This window comes from Cryptomeria japonica, chromosome 11, assembly GCF_030272615.1.
Source record: "Cryptomeria japonica chromosome 11, Sugi_1.0, whole genome shotgun sequence".
NCBI lineage: Eukaryota > Viridiplantae > Streptophyta > Pinopsida > Cupressales > Cupressaceae > Cryptomeria > Cryptomeria japonica.
In genome coordinates this window covers 572,611,050-572,628,519 of record NC_081415.1, presented here as the reverse complement: position 1 = coordinate 572,628,519, position 17,470 = coordinate 572,611,050, and the positions used below count along the sequence as shown (strand labels likewise).

General features: G+C 40.7%; 1 protein-coding gene across 1 annotated transcript in view; it reads right to left on the bottom strand.

The window, feature by feature from the left end:
- The window catches only part of LOC131860343 (aspartic proteinase oryzasin-1-like), a 55,925-nt gene extending 43,578 nt beyond the window's left edge, over positions 1-12,347 (bottom strand). Inside the window, exon 1 of the mRNA XM_059214736.1 lies at positions 12,288-12,347. Coding sequence (XP_059070719.1) covers positions 12,288-12,347 — 60 coding nt within the window. The remainder of the gene's footprint in view (positions 1-12,287) is intronic.
- Between the last annotated feature and the right edge of the window lie 5,123 nt (positions 12,348-17,470).

The window sequence follows — 17,470 nt, the reverse complement described above, 5'->3', positions numbered from 1 at the left end:
ATCAAGCAACTGATGATTACCAAACAAAAGATGAAAAATTAATGCCTTACAAACAAATGGTGGATGCTCTGAAACAACACTTCACAAAGATCGATTTTGAGCAGATACCAAGAGAGCAGAATCACGCCGCAGATGCCATTGCTACAATTGCTTCATTGATCAATCTACCTCCAAATGAGACCCGCTATGAGTTCTTGGTGGATAACCTTTTGGTTCCTTCATATGAGATCAAGCCTACTGAGATGATATGTGTCATCGGTCCCGAGTCCCGGTTATATGGTTCCATTTTCACATATCTTTGTGACCATACCCTACCTCCTGATCTATCAAATAACCAACGTCGCACTTTCATTCATCAATCCTCTCGATATGTCATTTTAGCTAATATCCTATACCGGCGAGGTCTAGATGGCACTCTTCTTAGATGTTTAGAAAACAACGAAGCTCAGATTGCGTTATGTGAAGTACATGAAGGGATATGTGGTCCACATGCTAGTGGTCCTACCTTAGCCAAGAAACTCATCAGGATTAGATATTACTGGCCCAATATGGAAAAGGACTCATATCAGTTTGTCAAGAAATGTAAGCAATGTCAAATTCATGGAGACCTTATACATGCGCCAGCACAGGAACTTCAACCAATTGCGTCTCCTTGGCCCTTTTGTCAGTGGGGACTTGATCTCATAGGCAAGATCCACCCTCCTTCTTCCAATGGTCATAAATTCATTATCACCGCTATAGAGTATTTCACAAAATGGATTGAAGCTGTACCTCTCACACAAGTCACTGGAAAACAAATTGCTACGTTTATCCTCAACTATATCATTTGTCAATACGGTAATCCTATTTCCATTATCACTGATAACGAGCGTCCCTTCAAAAATCAGGATGTTCATGAACTTTGTGACTGCTTCCATATTTCCCATCATTTCTCCATGCCATATTACCCTCAAGGTAATGGCCAAGCTCAGGCGTCTAATAAAACAATCCTTAAAATCCTAAAGAAGATAGTCAACGACACTGGCCGTAATTGGCATATCCAACTTAATCCTGCACTTTGGGCCTACCGCACAAGTGTCCGCACACCTAAAGGAGCTACACCCTATTCACTTGTATATGGCACTGAAGCCATCTTGCCTATTGAGGTCGAGCTACCCTCTTTACAGGTCTCTTTGCAAAACATCATCAGTGATGAAGACTATAGGGTCTCTCGCTTACAAGAACTGGAACTACTGGATGAACGAAGACAAACTGCTTTTAATCATCTCAAGGCTTATCAACAATGAATGAGTCGTAGCTACAATCACAAGGTCAAGCCTCATACCTTTGAGGTAGGTGACTTGGTTCTCATAGAAAACCCCAAAAATCAGCAAGACAGAGAGAAGAAGGGCAAGTTCGAACCAAATTGGCTTGGTCCTTACATCATTACAGTAGCATATGGATCTGGGGCATATCAGCTCTCAACTACAAAAGGTCAACCTTTGGAAGATCCTATTAATAGCATGCACCTTCGTAGGTTCTACACATAGCTCTTCAGAGTATCCTAATTCAAAAATACAAAAAAATCAAAAAATTGAAAAAATACCAAAAAAAAAAAAGAAATCAAAAAAAGTAAAGAGAAATAATTTCGTCCAACAGTGAAAACTACTTCGGTGGCACCCTGGGCAAGTACCATGGTGAAAACTGGGTCACCAGCGCCATGCATAGAGACATTGGTCCTCCCTCCTTCAGGATTCACTTTCATCCTTTCACTTTGCATACACTCACGACCAATTCATCCATAATAAACTTACCCATTCCCATCATGGCTTGTTATTGATCTACCCAAGATTGGTTAGCCATTCATAATAAACCTCCCTTTTCACTCCCTTTCCATCCATAATAAATCAGACCCTATCTATGGCTAAGGCAAATCCTACTTCTAGTGATGGGTGTGGAACTGAGAACATCACATGTTTCAAGGAGTATAGTTTCTTACAGCTTTCTTTAGTCTATCCGCGCACAATCCACAATAAAGCAGCATCTGCATCGCCAATCTGCAATAAAGTTCCGTCTTCTTCGCAATAAAGTATCAGTTTCATGGATTGAGTTAGTTTTAGATGACATAGCAGGAACAATGGGCTTCAACAAATCAAATCTTTCAACAGACTCAGACAACATTATGGTTCAGTGCGATCTATCCTTTTTGTGAAAGTAAACATTGTGACCACGATCAAATAAGACTTGTACAAGTGATAAGAGACACTAAACTTGAGGACTACAGTGGATGTTGGTGTCGAGTCTTGGTTTTCTTTTGATTTTTATCTTCTGGTGACATGTCTTTTAGCTTTTCTAGGATGTCTCTGACTAGAGATTCTATCTCCATGATGTCTTTGACTAGAAAGGCGAGGATGGGGTATCGTCACCTATTTGTATTTGCTATCTGTGGATTATCTTTTAGTAATGCTATGACTTGTCCAAGGATATGAGGACACTATGAGTCTAGTATGAACTAGGGCATTCCTTATTTGTGACTGTCTTATCTCCATACAAATAGGTACAATGACTTTTTGGGTTGAACATATGCCTCAATTGTCATAACCTACTTGCCATAATAAAGCTCAATGATGATAATGCACAAGAAACTCTTTCACTTTCATATCTTCTATCTTCCATACCCCTTTCTTGATTAACTTCCATAATCCTTCTTGAGTCTGCGTAGCCTGCTATCACATGACTGAGTATAATGACACACCAAAAACATTTGCATTTCATGTAGTTGCACCTGCATTACCGCATATAAGCATTTCATACATACATATAGATATCACAACTGCATCACATCCTGCACACAACACCTATTAGCACAATTTACATTTGCATTATCATATTCATCTGCATTACATACATTCACATTTGCATCATGCACACACATATAAAACATAAAAGAACAAAAATATATTGCATTGCATCATATACATATTTGCATCCATATCATAACCATCACATAGAAACATACATCATGAAACATCTCATCACATAGTTACGCATGCATATAGCTGCCGCAAAGATGAATCATCTCATATATATATAAAGTGTCATGATACAATGATGTCAAAAATCATATGGCTACAATCACCCGAAGGTGTCTACATCATCATATAAAAATGGTACAATATTGATATATAGGGAGCCCTCTATGGCTATGATGAACTCCCTCCCTCAGAGCCGCCTGCCCTCGATGGAATTTGAGCCCCCAAAGGACCCGTCCCAGGATCATCCCTCCTATCCCCTCTATCTAGTGGTAGTGGAGGACCCATAACCCCACCACTAGATGCCTATCTCCTCTGGCTCTCTCCCATAGTTGTCACTGTCTGCGATGGTCTATGGAAGCTCCTCGCCCGCTGATCAACTGGCACCACACCATAATAGAGATCTTGCAGGTAACCAATCTCCTCCCCTGCCCGTAGAACATAGGCATATCCAGCCCCTATGTCCTCTGCCGCTTACCTCCCAGCCCTCAGTATTATCTCAGCCTCTATGTAGTGCTAAATGGCCCAGTCCCACTCCTGCTCAGTATCTCTGAGCCACCTCCTGAGCCTATCCCTCTCCCTCTCCAGCTCCTAGATCTCATCTACTTGTCCTTGGTAGATCTCCCTCAGCTCTGTCAGCTCATCCTCCTCTACCTCAGCCCCCTGTGGCTCTGCCTGTGGCTCCCCTTGTATGGGTGCCTGCCCCTATGCTTGTGCCTGTACTGGTATCAATCCCTATACCTATCCCTGTACCTGCACCTATAGCGGTAATCCACCGTGACCTCTCACCACCCGAGCCTACCTATCCTCTCCACCCTCCCTCTGTGGTGCAACCCTCCTCTCTCCAACTACCGCCCTCCTCCTCCATTGGCCTCTACCACCATCATCTCCATCATCATCACCATCCCCTCCACCATCTCCATCTAGTAGCTCTCCTAGATCCGTCAGGCAGGGGAATGGATGCTCGGCCCAGTATGTTGTGTACTCGGCATCCATGTCGGCATCCTCGATCTTTGGCCACATGTCCCAAGGTAGGGGCATCATCTCTACTAGCTATGTAACAACTTGATCATATGATAATAGGGGCCCAAACTGCGCCTGATCCCTGACAGTCCGTGCATGCATGCCTAAACCCCGTGGCATCCGCTGGATCTTACCAAACTGCCTGCCCACCCTGTCTACTAGCTACCTCTCTAGTACATAGGGCATCTGCCCAATCAGGTACCTGCTCTGGAAGGTGTAGGGAAGCTCTACCGCATCATCCTCTCACTACTCGCATCCAAGGTATGACCTCCATATGACCATATCAATATCATCAATCACCCATCGCCAGTACTCTAACCTACCAATCCGTGGCTGTGAGGTGATCATGTCATACAAGTGTACGAAATTGCGTCCATGACCTTTGCCTCTGAAATGTATCGGTCTCATCACTGGCAAATGCTCATAGGCCCACACCTGTAACAATGTCACCCCACAGCCTAATCCCACTGACCCGTGGTACACGAACTAATGCAGCTCATAATATAGGTGTGCTAGCACACATAGTCCCCAAGCATATCTGGTGTGCTATGTCACCAGTGTCTCTAGTGCACCTCCCCAGCCCACAGCCAACCCTCGTGTCGCTCTATCAGGACACAAGAACCCACTGATCGTTCCTCCTATCACTGCTGGCAGCGCTAATCCTGTAGCTATCATGGTGTCCCAAGCCACATGTCCAGCCCTCATCTCCAGTCCTGGGTCCTGGAACACTCGTCTCAGGGGCTCCCTTTCTCCATCTCGATCGTACGAAATCAGCTCCCCGTCGATCAGTATCCTCAGGATCTTGTATACATCCTCGAGGGTGACTGTCATCTCACCCATCGACAAATGAAACATACATGTCTCGGAGTGCCACCTCTCTGCCAGTATAGTCAACAGTCCCATGTTCGCCCAAAACTTAGGCACATATAGAATATGTCTCAGACCCATATCCTTGATCGTAGCTTGGTCCTCAAATGTCAGCTCAGGTCACAATCTCTATGTTGATGGGAATCTCTCCTGTGACTCCAACATAGGCAAATACTCCTGCAGTCAAGCAAATCAATCATGTCAGTCATAGTGGCATTCACTGTTCATCACAAAATGCTACTTTTTATCTAAATGCATATGGCTATCTACCCTAGTGACACTCATTGTTCATCACAAAGTGTTGCTATTTATCCTAGTAGTACTCCCTGTTCATCACAAAGTACTACGTGTGTGGCACTCACTGTTCATCACAAAGTGCTGCTCACATTTGCACTCACTGTTCATCACAAAGTGTTACTCATAGTTGCACTCACTGTGTTGTTCACCAAAAGTGATAACCCAAGAACACCTGCAAATCTTTCTATGAAATGGCCAATTTCAGTCTACAAAACACATCAGGGCTTGGACAACATAACATAGGACCCTAATTGATCCTCCTGCACTTCAGGTTCTGCTAGACCTAGGGGGGGACACCCTTTTGATGCACTAAATACAACAATTACAGACACATGACTGCATCAACATTAAACAGATAGATCATTTCACAAGCTCAACAGGTTAGGAAACATTACAGATTGGCTAGATCTGTACAAACAATAGGATGAAACAGAGCTTGGAAAGAATGGAACACACACCCCTAAACATAAAGGGAAAAGATTTGTCTTTTAAAATGTTAATCTAAAACCATCCCCAAAACTTGCAAGACCAGTGCCTTGTTCATTGGGCAATAGAGTCACAGACAGAACTACAAATATGAATCATAGATGCAAATTTGTTTTCCTTAAACAAGATATTCATGCACCAATACCTGATATTAATGCACTATTTGATTCATTCACAAATTTATCAGATCTGGAAATACATTTCATCATTTATGACTGACTATAGAATTTAAAACCTTCCTTGAAGGATACCTACAAACAGTCACACAATCTCCTTGAGATGACAAATTTCATCCTCCTTGAGGATTGAATTCATAATAATGAAAAAACATATCACAAAGACAATATCATGGGAAATTTACTCATGCCTGACACAAGTAAGACCTGCAACTAGAAAACAATCTGTCATCCTGCAATGTAGCCTCTATACCCTGAATAGATCCATAGAACTTTACTAGTTTGGGTCAAGAATTTCAGAAAATGGAAGCCATGAAAATTGGAGCACTTCCTCACAGAATTCTGGAACCCTTACAACTGAGAAAAATGGGGAATAAAAAGAGGAAGGAAGAAAAACAAATCCACAACTGAAAACTGCCAAGTGTCTCTCCTCTCTAACTAAATTTTGTTCATATGGAAACTACTTCTAAAATATCCCACATTTGTCCAAATTAACTTCATAATCGGATTCCTCGCTTCAAGAGCTTTCCGAAAACATATAACACTTTATACCTTGGCCAAAAATTGAGTCCTGGGCGAATTAATTCCCCAATGTGCTCAAACATTTAAATTTTTCATTTATTAATATAGTCTAAACTATATAATAAACAATTTTAATTTTAAATTTTTCATCTCCAAATGTGCTCTGACGTCTTGCCACGTGGCGGGGTCTGATTGGCTAATGGGGTCTACTGGGCGCCACCTGGGATGACACCTCATCTTTTGCCACTTGTCGGCCACATCGTCGCCACTGGGCTGCTTGCTTGTATGCCACGTCATCGCCACTGGGTGCCACCTCACCGGGACCTGCCTGCTGGACCGCTGACTGTACCCGCCACCTGTGTGCCATGTGGACGGCTCTCGTTCACTTTCGCTATTTCGCGGGGTCTAAACGACATGCATCTTCCCTTCGCGAAATAGCGCGCACCGTTGATCTCTCTCGAACTTGCTCGCTCGTTAACCTGACCTTCGTCTGCAATATTTCTCCTGTTTGCCTCGAGAAGCGTGCCCGTGTGGGGTCCACTTGGTCTTCGTCCAGTCAACTCCTCCATCGCCTCGGGAAGCGTGCTCGCACGTGGGCCCACTTTGGGCACCCATGGGCACCTTGTGTCAAAAGCCTTTATGGCTTAGACATTATAGTATAGTGCGTTTTTGCTTATAAATACCAAAATGGTCCACTTCCCAGCCAATGTGGGATTAAAACATTAAGCCTGGGACTGCATTTTGAAGGTTTTCTCTGAGTTTTTAATGGCGCTGCCCATTCATTTTGTGTGGGGTTTTAATACCCCCTTCCATTTTATTTACTTGGATGATTTCATGGTCCACATGAGGGAGGAGACTGTTGTTACCATTTGATTTTAAAATCCCCCCTTTCACCAATCACGTGGGGGAGAATGCTGGGGTTTATAGCAGATTGCTATTACTTCAATGCCTTTCCAACACCATGAGGGAGGAGAGGATGCTAGTAATTAATTTGCATTTGTTTGGTTCCCCAAAACCTCAACGCTGCCCTCACTATTATTCATTTGCTGATGTTGTAGATGCTACCAAAGGGAGAGCACATGAGGGAGGACTGCTGTAGTTTATTTACTTGAAACATTTTAATGTTGCTTACACTTTGCTTGAAGGTTTATACATGCTGCTCACTATAGTCTACAAACTCTAATGGGCCAAGCAACAACAAAGAGGGAATGGGGAGACCATGGGGATTTTGTTTGCTGCCCCTTTCTTTAACTTCATGCCCAGCACCTTCTGCTGCCCCCTCTTCATCACCACATGAGCATGGGAGGATGCTTGGCAAAATCACGTGGAGTGTGGGATGTCCATTTGCATTTGTTGAGGACATTCTAATGTCTTTTCAACCTCCATGTTCCTCACACACAGCAAGGAGGACATTAACAGAGTTCTGGAATTTGGAACTACACCTTGTAATTCAAATTTTGAAGTTTTTATTGCCAGCCAAAGGAATACCATAAAGTTCCATAAAAACTTCTCAGTTATATGCCCACATAATGAAACGAAATCATCTCTTAATAAACCAATTTGCCAATATGCATTTGAGCTAGTATTGATATGCATTACTTGCCATGAAATAAGAACATTTCACAATAAAATTTAATGCACGGCCATGAGCCAAGTCGAGCCCCAAAGTGGGTCCGACTAAAAAAATTTTTGTTTTCAAGCTACTAGCCTCTGGAATATCTTCACGGACCTCAAACATACCTCTGGAATCGATTGGCACCATTTTCAGATCATAAAATTGCATTTTACATCCTTCAGGCAATTACGCCACAATTTTTGCATTTAATCGCGATGACGTAATTTTCAAACCTGTCAAAACACCTTTCTGGAGCTCGCCATCTGACAGGCATGTACTTTGATATACAAGGATGACATCTACCAAATGGTTTCTCAAGATGAGTCCTGAGCGAATAGATATTAATTTCCGAAAATGGCCAACTGGCTTTGTCGACACTGCGGACCTGATGAAGTCAATGTTCTGGCAACACATGATGCCTTTCTTAAAAATACCAAACAACCTCCATAGGCCCTCAAATTTGGAACATAGGTACCTTTAAGTACATATTAAATCTTTGAATTCTCAGTTCGATCACCAGACTGACAGGATGCAAACGGCGCGCTCACCAAAATGGCTACATTAACTGATCTAACACTGGGAGTGTGGATAACTGAATTTGATGGCAAAATGAGCTCTTTTGAAAACCGATCAAACGGATTGGTAGAGCCTTGAAATTTGAAACGTAGCTCACCATTTATACCAACATTATCCCGGAACAAACATTCTGACATGATGCTCACCAGAACATTTTTACACTTGTGCAAACATCACAAACTACAAACGGATTTGGCTATGAAAACAGAGCAAACGGATTCGTCAAGACTTGAAATTTTGCAGGGTAACTCACTTTTATGCATACAATTGAATCCATTTTGAATTTCTCCATGAAGATCAACAGGGCAAAAGATGTAATCGCTCAAAGAAGGCTACTCCATAAAATCTGCATTTTGTGCCTAAAATGCACTTCCAGCTCACCCCTCAAAATGGGTACCTCATAAATTTATCCAAAATGAATTCTGAAAGTTGAACATCACTGAATAGGCCAAATTAAAGGTGTGGGACATGAATCCCGAGCCTTACCCTCTGAAAATCAACTGGCTCCATTTTACCCCCTTGCTAACTGGGCATTCAAACTGACTTATTTAGGTGCTTTTCTGACATGCAGAGCAAAATTTTGAAATGGGCCTCTAAAATTTGACTCAATTTTAATCAGTCCCAACACACTGTTCATCATAAAGTACTATATCTTGGTACTCACTATGCATATTTTAGTACTCCCTGTTCATCATAAAGTACTATATCTTGGTACTCACTATTCATCACAAAGTGCCTTGATCTATTCTAGTCTTTCCTAGAGGACCTGCTTGAGTGTATCCTCTCAGCAGCTTATCCAATCGACAGCGTATATTCATCACAGAATTGCCGATTTGACCTAGAAGACACAAATTCACATTTTTTGACACAAACGCGCTTTCCTGACATAAACGCGCTTGAAGACTGCATAAACGCGTCTGTTTTACACAGACACACCTTAAAGACATAGACATGCCTAGGCTCTGCACAGATGCACCTGGGCGACACAGACATGCCTTCTTGGCATAAACGCGCCTACACATCATAGACGTGGCCGCATTTGGCACAGATGCGTTTTCAATCATAGATGCGCTTGGCACCAACACAAACGCGCCTATCGAGCACAGACGCGCTTGGCACCAATGCAGACGCGCGCTGGACATTTTTGATATTTTTTTGGACCCTATTCTAAGAACATTTATTACCCTATCTAGCATGCATTAATGACAACAATAAATGCAACAAAGTATGAGGAGGTTTTGTGGTACTTACTGGCTCTCCTGCATCTGTTGGCCTCTGAAATCGGCGAACGTGATCGAATCTATGAACCAATGCCATCGCTACTGACTACTGCTACTCTATTCTCACTCTACACTCTAATCTCTCATGGATGTGTGGATGACAATGAGGATGTATTTTCCCTCATGGTCTATTTTATAGACTGCCCTAGCCCTCGTTTCCCATGTCAGTCTTCGTTATCCCGGAACTCTATCACTTTATCTGGTTAGTCCATTCTATCCCATTCTTTCTTATCGAGAGATTTCTGTGATCTTTTCAGACATTTTTTCATCCAATCTCTCGAGGGGGCATATCATTCCCATCTTGGGGCAACTCTGTATCAGTTCATCTTATCTTCTCTGAAACAACACAACAAGCCGCATTGTCTCAAAGAGGGGCAAAATGCAGACACCCAAAATTGTCCAGTCTAATTAAATAAATATTTTATTTATTTAATTATCTAAGCTTAATTCATCTATTAATTAAATAAATCTTTATTTATTTAATTATTTCATTTATCCTCTTCTAGCCTTATTTCTCATTTAAATAAATACATTTATTTATTTAAATTATCCTTTTTCTAAATTAAATAAATATTTTATTTATTTAATTAATCCCACTTCTTCTATTAATTAAATAAATCTTTATTTATTTAATTAATTTATTAACCTTTTCTACCCATGACACATGTCATTCATCTCTTAATTCATACACTACCTACCCCTCTTATTATTTTATTATTTTCTCCACCTACCCTCTAATCATAGCCGACCTCCTTTTACACCTCTCAATCTTATCCCTCCATTTCATATAGTGTCTTCTATATAAGGATATGCTTCCTTCATTATCAAACCCTAATTTTCTAATCAATGATCTTAATGACTTGACTACACTACGATCCTACTGTAGCATCCTAAAATTGTACCGCTTGCAATTTCGACTGCATTTGGGTCTTCACGATGGCGGCGCAACGTTGAACCTGAATGGAGACCTCAAAACCTGTTTACGACACCAAAAACTGCATTTTCTGCACCCTGGCCTGATCCCTCCTTGCACCCTGCTCTCCCGGGAGGTGGGACCATGGCGCCCAGTGCCCTGGTCCCTGGCCCTATTTTGGGCCTGGTCTCTTTTAGGCATCGGGTCTTTAAGTTTGCAATTCAGGAAATAATGTTTCCTGGTTGGCCTAAGGTCAGAAAAATCAGTCTATCAACCCTAATTGACAAGTATATAAACTAATTTTCCTCTCCTAGAAAGGGAGGAAGGAAATAAGCAAGAGCAAGAGGCGAAAGCGATATTCAAACATTCACACATTCAAGCATTCAAGCATTCCTTCAAGCAATTGAGCATTCTAAGTCTCCATTCAAGGCTAAGTGTTGCATTCAGGACAAGGATTCAACCATTGAAGAGGAGATCACATACAACATACAACATACTACATACATTACACCTTCGCATGTAAGAATACAAACATTCTTACAACAAGGTATCAGTACTTGTTTACATTACAAACATTTACATTTACAACATTCTCATTTCTTGGTTAATTCGAAAACCAGGGTTTGACCTAAAGGCAAACCCCTCATCCCTAACCCCCCAATCATCCTCTCTTTTCTGTGTGTAGGTTGCAGGTACGCGGCTATAATTGAAGATCTGGAATCCTTGTGCAGAGATGAACATATCCCCCTTCGTTTCGCGGATTTTTCGGAGGACCGTGTGCACACCAGGTGCCATCGTCCCGTCAAATTTTGCTCAAATTTGCAGAACAGCACCGTCTCAACATTTTACTGCTAATTCCAGGTCCGCAGCTTCATCCCGTATCCCTATCTCTGTTTATAAGTGAATCTTTCCTACTTTACATGCATTCCTAGTTCAATCTTTCTATCTACATTCTTTACAAAAGAGGGTATCCTTGATGTCACAACCCTTGAAACTCATTTAAAATCCAATCTTGCATTGCATGGGATTGGATCTTGTGGGTTTCAACCCCTCTTTTGAATGTAAAGTCTCTCCTAAGTGAAAACCATCAACCCTAGTGACTCTCCCTTCTCTCTCCTTGGAGTTGGGGAGGGGAGAACAATTAGGGTTCGATTTTTCCGCTTTACACCTACTTGCAACCACATTTCGTTCTTTGTTGAGCTCTTGTACACATAAAATCTGAGAGCAAATATATCAAGCAAGATCAATGTAGATAGGAAGAATGGAGATTCAAACCCTATTGGACATGTGATGGTATAATCTTTGTGATTTCGTTTGATTTGCATTGTCTTAGGTAATCTTCATATGTTATGGTGGATCTTTGTTGTTGTTAGGCTAGGGTTTTGTGGTTGAATTCATTTAGCCTTTCAATATCGTTATTATTGTTATCCATTTTCACCATATACACATATCATAATTGCCCTGTCAATCAAGAATCTTTGGGGTATTTTGATATCTTTCATTTATTATGATTTGTCTTACATCTCCAGGAAGACCACTCTCACCTGTCCATGTGGTAATTGTATCATTCTTCATCGCCATGTTTTCAGCCCAATCAGTAGAATAGTTGGCCTCCCGATATATATGGGATATGTAGCATTTTTTTAAGGTTCTGATGATGTCAATGGCAGAAAAAATTATATTGTGGATCGACCAAGAGGGCTGAGAGGTCCCATTGAGACACTTAATAATATTATTGGAATCCCCTTCGATCTAGAGATGGGTATAGTTCCATTTTTTGGCTAGAATAATGCCTTGAAGGGCTACCATAACTTCTTCCTTACAATTGGTTTGAATGCCAATAGGGATAGCAACCATACCTTTGCAAATGCCTCTATCATCTCTAAGAATAGCTCCACAGCCTAAAGGACCTGGATTTCTTTTGGCTGCTCCATTAAAATTGATTTTAAGCCAACCATGGGGAGGGGTTTTCCATTTAACTTCAAGCCTTTTATTGTGGCTAATATTATGACCATCAGTAATCTTCATATTCTAGGCTCTTAAGATATTTGACTCCAAAGAGTTGTTTGAGTAACAAGAGACCTCCATAGTTCCCATATTTTCCTGAATAGCCCTTCAAATTTTCTGAAAAACAATGTCTTGATTTAAGGACACATCGCTGAAAATTTGATTGTTTCTTTCGTTCCAGAGACCCCACAGAATGTGAGGTAGAGAGAGCTGCCACATACACCTCAGAAAAGAGTTGGTCCAATGAATTTGCCAGGAAGAGAACAAATCTCTAATGTTACTGGGGAACACCCAAGCAAGACTAAAGCTTTTGAGGAAGCTTTCCCAAACAGAGGTTGAGAAAGAATAGTGGAGGGAAAGATGGTCCACTGACTCCTCCTCTTGAAAGCATAGAACACACCTATTTGGAAGGGCAAAACCTCTGCATTTAAAGTTGTCAACAATAAGGATCTTATTCTAGAGAATAGTCCAGAAGAACATACTGATTTTAGGAGTTAGCCCTTTTAACCAAGCTTTAGACTAGAAAGGATTCATAGGAGGGGAGGGGGAGAGGATACAATACATCAAAGATATAGTAAAGGTACCTTTGGGGTTATATCTCCATATCAAGGAATCCTCTTCCTTATTCAGCCAGATAGCAGACAGTTGGGTTTTGAGCTTGGAGAGACTGGGATGAATACTATCAATGTTCTGCCAGTTGTTCCCATCCCAGTAATCTACCACTAAGGTACCAAAAGAGCCAATACAGGAGGGGGCATGGGAAGCCCACTCATAGAAATCCATTAGGGGTTTGTCAAAAAGCCAGGGATCCTCCTAGAATCTCACTTTTCTACCATTTCCAAGTTTCCATGTCACACCTTTAGCAATCACCTCTTTACATTTAGAAACATGGTTCCTGATATGAGATCCATTTATACTGAGATTCGATTTAAGAAAAGAAGATAGAGAAGAGGACATAAGAGAATACTTACTTCTCCAAATTTTGCACCATTCAGAATCAGAGTTAAACCATCTCCAAACTTGTTTTGACAAGAGAGCTTCATTTAAAGTGCAAATCCTCCTAAGCCCCAGACCACCTTTTCTTTTTTGTTTGCAGACTTGATCCCATACCACTAAGGACATTCTTTGCTTTTCCTCCACCCCAGACCATAGGAATCTTCTTTGAATTTTCTCAATATCTTCAGCATACTTGACTAGAATTTTGAATAAGCTAAGAGCATAAATGGGGATACTTTGAAGAGTAGACTTAAGAAGAAGGAGCTTACCAGTTTGACTTAAGAGAGCCCCTTTCCAACCTGCAAGTTTTTTGTGAAATTTATCAACCAATGAACTCCAATAGGAGTTAGGAGGGGCAATCCCCATGGGGAGACCAAGGTAGGTAGCAAGAAGGTCAGCAATCTTACACTCCAGAATTCTACTGATCCTTTGTTGTCTTCTCTCTGGGGTTTTAATGAAAAAGACATCACTTTTGGCCCAGTTAATAAGCTGCCCCGTTGCAGAAGCATATTTACACAAGGTATTCTTTAGAACTTTAGCTTTTGAGATGCTTGAATCCCCCATAATTATTGTATCATCAACAAACTGCTGGTGTGAACAAATAAGGTCAGCAGAAGAAGGTTGGAGACCCTTAAAGGATCCTATCTACACCAAATTTTCCATGGTCCATCCAAAGCATTCTACCATAATAATGAATAGGATGGGGGAGATAGGATCTCCTTGTCTAAGACCTCTCAAAGCTTGGAAAAAGGTTGAAGGAGAACCATTGACAAGAACAACAAAGGATGCAGTAGTGGTAAGTTGGGATAAAAGATCCACAACTCTTGGGGCAAAAACAAAGGCAATGAGGACTTTTTGAAGAAGAGACCAGTCCACCCTATCATAGGCTTTGGAGAGATCTAGCTTAAGGATGAGACCCTACTTCTTTGCTTTAATAAGATAGTGAATATTCTCATGAACAGTAATAATGGAATTGAGAATTTGTCTTCCAGGAACAAACCCATTCTGTTGGTGTTTAATAAAAGCTAGGAGAATAGACAAGAGTCTAGAGGCCAGGACCTTAGATATGATCTTGTAAAAGGAATTGCAGAGGCTAATACATCTGAACTTGTCTAGAGAATCAACACCTTGAATCTTGGGGATAAGAGCAATAAATGTACTATTTATTTCCTTCAATAGTTTTCTAGCCCCAAAGAATTCCTTAACCCCATTAGCAACATCAGTCCTGATAATGTCCCAGAACTCTTGAAAAAAGAGCATTGGGAAGCCGTCAGGACCAGGAGCTTTGTTTCCATCAAAGGAGAAAACAACATTTTTAATTTCTAAGGTGGAAGGAATGGAAGAGAGAAAAACATTATTTTGGGCATCAATGAGACGAGGAATGTTCTGAAGAAAAGAGGACTGAGTTTCAGCATCCAGACTTTGATCCCTTGAAAGGAGGTCCAAGAAATACCTCTTACCTTCATTCCTTATTTCATCTTCCTTGACCAACTCCCCACTGTCCACAACTAACTTGTTCATCCTATTGGCAGCTTTATGTTTGATGGTTGACATATGGAAGAATCTTGTATTCCTATCTCCTTCCTTGAGCCATATGCATCTTGATCTCTGCTTCCAGAACATTTCCTCTTTAATAATAATATCATGGTATTTCTTAAGAATCCCATTCTCATTAGCAATAGAAACAGTACTAAAACCATCCTTCTAGATCTGGTCCTGTATCTCTTTTAGGTTTTCCTGAATTTTACTCTTAGCCTCAAATATATTCCCAAAGTTGTTCTTATTCTAGATTCAGATGTTGTCCTTCACACTTTTGAGCTTCTTAACCACTTTGAACATTGTTGTTCCCTCAACTTGGATACTCCACCATTTTTTAATATACTTTTTAATATCAGGGTGAAGAGTCCACATTTTTTCAAATCTAAAGGGATAGTTTTTTCTTATGTTGATCAAATCAACATTAAAAGTAATTGGAAAGTGATCAGAACCAACTCGAATATGTGCAGATAAAGAACAAAAATACTGACTATACTAATCATCAGAAATAAGAGTTTGGTCAAGGCGCACTTGAATAAGGTCATTACCATTTCTTCTATTTGTCCATGTGAAATTACAACCCTATATCTCCAAATCATTAAGAGCTAGAGAATTAATAAAATCCATGAGAGCCATCCTACTTTCCAGCTGAGGCGGGCAGGCTCCAAATTTTTCCTCCTCTTTTAAAGACGTATTGAAATCTCCCATAACCATCCAACTTAGATTTTTGAAACTTTCCCTAGCCTGTTTTATCCTTTTCCAAAAAGAGTTTCTAGCCTTTAAGGTATTAGGAGCATAAATGTTTGTGAGAACCCATGAAAAACCATCTTTAAGATGCTCAAATTTAATACAAGAAAAATTACCTTCCTAAATAATGACCTGGCCTTTAACAGTGTTAAGATTCTAGATGGTTGCAATGCCTCTAGAAACACCCTTAGAACTTCCCCCACTAATTTTACCATTTTTGAAAAACTTCAAAGATTCCACTTTTTCTCTACTCATTTTGGTTTCTTGAATAAGAAAAATGTCAGGATTGCTATCTCTTATCATATTCCTAATAATGTCATGTTTATGGGGATTGTTTAGACCCCTTAAATTCCAAGAGATTATCTTCATAGTTACTTACCAGTTCCCAGCTCCTTGAGAGTTTTCTAAGTTCCATCTGCTATGTTCTTGCTAGCCTCCATGTCTCTAACTTTGTGATTAGATGGTCTCCCTAGGGAAGAGGAGATGTATCCCACATCAACTTGAGCTATTCTACTAGATTTCCTAATCAAGGATATCAAGGGTGTTGCTGCTTTCTTACTCCTGTGTTTAGGCTACTTCCATTCCGTTTCTGACATAGGAGCCACTTCCGAATTGGTTAGGATTTTGGAAATTTCATCTTTATTACCCCATTTAGGAGTTCTGGAATGAGTAGAAATAATGTTTGCTGTTCTTGAATGCTGATCCGAATCCAAAAGACTCAATCCCAAAATTACACACCTTTGGGCTTCTTGTATTTCAAAACTAGGTATGGCTACAGAAGAGTCTGTCCTTTCAACTTGTGGATCTGGGATCTCACCTTCCTTCGCTTGATAGTCTCTAGCTTCTATTGCCTAATTTTCATATGTGTCATCCACCACTTCATCTTTTGCTTTTGGAGGATCATTCTGATCATTCAAATCCATTTTCTACATAATTTTTATGGGACTAGCTTTGGTTGTTTCATTCCTATCTGCCTCCTGAACAGTGGGACTGAGGATAGAGTTTGAGGCTTCCTTTTGTTCCCCCAAAGGAGAAAAGCGATTTGGATTTTTTTCCTTATTTTCTATGTTTTTAACTTGCCACACCCTTTTCTCTGGCATATTCTAGCTTTCAATCTGAGGTTTTAACTGATTAGGCTCTGCCTTTTGCTTTTTTGGGCAAGATTTTTCCCAATGACCTACCTTCTTATAATGGAAACAAGAAAAAGGAATAGTTTCATATTCTATATGTTGCTTCTAGGTTCCCAGTTTTGAAACTAGATCAATCTGTTCTGGCATATCTGCCTCAGGGGCTACTCCAACACAGAACCTTGCATGGGTTAATCTTCTTTTTGAAGCAGTGACTGGGTCAATAGAGAGCAGCTCACCAAAAGAACTTTCTATTCCAGAGAAGATGCTTTCTGCCCAATACTTGAGAGG